The sequence below is a fragment of the Daphnia magna genome, linkage group LG7 (genome assembly GCF_020631705.1).
Source record: "Daphnia magna isolate NIES linkage group LG7, ASM2063170v1.1, whole genome shotgun sequence".
Classification (NCBI taxonomy): Eukaryota; Metazoa; Arthropoda; class Branchiopoda; order Diplostraca; family Daphniidae; genus Daphnia; species Daphnia magna.
In genome coordinates this window covers 8,482,994-8,486,018 of record NC_059188.1, presented here as the reverse complement: position 1 = coordinate 8,486,018, position 3,025 = coordinate 8,482,994, and the positions used below count along the sequence as shown (strand labels likewise).

General features: G+C 43.2%; 1 protein-coding gene across 1 annotated transcript; it reads right to left on the bottom strand.

Annotated features, from left to right (window-relative positions):
* Positions 1-660: 660 nt before the first annotated feature.
* LOC123474089 lies at positions 661-2,201 on the bottom strand. The gene is made up of 2 exons (XM_045175928.1): positions 1,459-2,201; positions 661-1,392 (listed from the first exon to the last, which is right to left on the bottom strand). The coding sequence occupies exons 1-2, from the start codon at positions 1,459-1,461 to the stop codon at positions 763-765; spliced, it is 633 nt and encodes a 210-aa protein (XP_045031863.1). The 5' UTR covers positions 1,462-2,201; the 3' UTR covers positions 661-762.
* Positions 2,202-3,025: the final 824 nt, after the last annotated feature.

Sequence of the window (3,025 nt, the reverse complement as noted above, 5' to 3'; positions counted from 1 at the left end):
CAGTAAAACATCCAGGGTTGTGCGTTCTCCACAAATGCGGAAAATCTCTTTCGTGTCCAAGTTGGTCTGCTGTGGCTGCACCCTCTTATGGTTATGGAGAACAAACTCCTTCACGTCAAAACATAATTTTTAGTAACTATCATTTAGATATCCCCCCTTTTCTTTATTACAGTGGGTATGCTATTCATTTTTTCATTTTCTGAATTTTTGACTAGCCCCAATTCTATCTAGTTTATTTTTATTTTATTATTGTTTGTGAGTAACTGTATTTTGCTCGTGGCTTGTTCCTTGAAAACTAGGAAAAAGACTGTGAAGATGAAGTAACAAGTTTGAAAACATGGGATTGGACCGTAATATTACCAATTAATGCCCTGAATTATCAATCTGTTTGTTACATGATGCAACAAACTGAAAATACATTGTTATTGTAAAACGATCGAGATCGAGATGGATTCATTCCATTCGATCAAATAAAACTCTTGATTGATTTCGATCATTTCGATCAAAAATTTGGTTGGGATCGATATCGAGATCATCGATCACAATGTGGTGATAGATCGCCAACTCTGGGTAATAGAAATAAGAGGTTAAGGAATAGATAATTTTCTACACGATGGTATACTGTTTTGCTGAATTAAATCAGTACTTTAGTCGGGGGACTGTTACGTATGCTATTATTTAGCGTGTATTGAGACTCGATGGGACCCAGGTCCAAACCCCAGGGAAGCGGTCACGACACTCCCGTGAGGGGCCCAGCCTTTCTTAGGGGAACTCGGGCCGAGGGCGATGCCTCTTCTGGATACTACAAACACGTACGGAAGCCTCTTCTGGGTACACATACATACAGACACAACAACCCTCTCCCAAGCTGTTAACATAAAACAGCTTAACTAACAAAATACAGACAATTTTCAAAAGTAAAAAGTATATGTTAAACATCGACGATGGTACGTGGACGGCGGAACCGGACGCTCCGGCGGGGGGCGTAGTTGCCTGGGGGGCCGACGCCCCGTCTGCTTCCACGACTTCGGGTGTCTCCTGGGCTGCACTCGGGGTATTAACCAAACTGGCATGTTCAGAATTACCGGATTCCTTTTCCACTTGATCCATGGGAGGAGGGTTGGGTTGGATCGCCGAAGGTACTATTAGGCGACGCCGAAGGAACCGGCGATTGCGCCACATAACACTTCCGCTAGGGGATTTGATGCGGTAGGATCGGTATCGCCCGATGCCTACGATTACTCCTATTCCATCCCACGATTTGGTTTTCGGGTTTTGGACCTGTACAGTTGCTCCAATGGACAGCGGTGATAGGCTTTTGGCAGACTCGTCGTAGCGTTCCTTGGAAGCGTCGTTTAAATCCGATTGACGGTCGCGTGCTGCCATGGCCTCCTTCCAATTAACGGCAAATGTTTAACGGTTGGCAGGGAGAATGGAGCGTTGGGGGTGACCAAATACCATTTGCGCCGGGGAGACCCCGCCTGATCTCACTGTTACGGCGCCTTGACATGAAGAAAGGATTCCACAAATGGCGGCCCCCAATATTCAGGCAGATAACGGCCTTGAATGGGGACCAGCTATGTGTGTGCTATATAAGAGATTCACAAAATGGCGGCCCACACTATTCAAGTCGATAACGACCTTGAATGGGGACCAGCTATGTGTGTGCGAAATAATGGAAAGATAGATGCTTGTCAGATCCACACACGCGAAAATAGGGTGACGAAAGTCAACGCCACAGAAAAAGAACTCAAAGAATCCACGGCCCACAATATTCGAGCCGATAACGACTTTGAATGAGGACCAGTACAACAAATGCAAAGTAGAATAAAAAAAATCAGTGGGAGGATTCAACAGGCACTACACCCCATTTCTTGCATCAACGATTGCAAAATGGCGGCACCAAGCTGGTCTGCCGGCACACTACGCCAATGTGGAAGGAATGGAAATGGTGGCTACGGCAAGCTAACAATACCGAAATTTTTCGATCGTTTCTGTTTGCCCACGGACAAAGTTTCCAATTTGTTGTTCTGAGTGTAAGATTGTTAGAAGGGTTAAACCATCTGCGCCATGTTACGTATGCTATTACTTATCGTGTATTGAGACTTGATGGGACCCAGGTCCAAACCCCAGGGAAGCGGTCACGTCACTCCCGTGAGAGGCTCAGCCTTTCTTAGGGGAACACGGGCCGAGGGCGAAGCCTCTTCTGGATACTACAAACACGTATGGAAGCCTCTTCTGGGTACACATACATACAGACACAACAGGGACCAAAAACACATTTTCATTTGAACCCATTCTACCCTACACTGATTTTGCCCTTTGGGATCGTTCACAAAATACGTAACGCGAAAGGGGGGAGGGGTCATTGGTTTTGTTACGCTTTGTTACAATGGGGGGAGGGGGGTTTCATAAAATGTTACGTACCAGAAAAATTATTTCGTGGAACCAAAATTCTCCTTAACGATGGTGATGGCACCTAGTGGATTTTAACTAAACTACATGTCAATCATAGGCTAGCTTGTACCAATATATTTAAAAAGGAGTTTAAACGTAAGATATTCTTTAAATTTTGCAACGGTTTTGATTCATACATTTCCAATTCCAAGCTAAAGTTACCTTCATAAGCTAAATTCTAGCTACCCAAGCCTTTCTTTTAGTGTTTTTCCTTAACTACTATGCTGCCCTCTGTTGTATCAGTTAAAAACTGGAAAAAATGCTTTAAAAAGCCTCGAAAATTGACGACCTAGCCTTATGGCAAAAGTCGTCGCAATGAACGAACCATCCCTCTATGACTGGTGGAACTTTTAAATTCTGCACAAAAAGAAAAAAAAATGCTGTTTAGCTTCTTTTTTTGTTGTTGCATGACAACTGTTGTCTGCTAAATGGTATTTTCTCCATTGCAATCATTTTCTCTCAATTATATGAGCCTGGTTTTTTATTATGATTTTTCTTAACCAGCAATAAATATAAATGAATAAAACTGAACTTTATAATCGGTTGTTTAAAGCGTACAAAGAAGCGT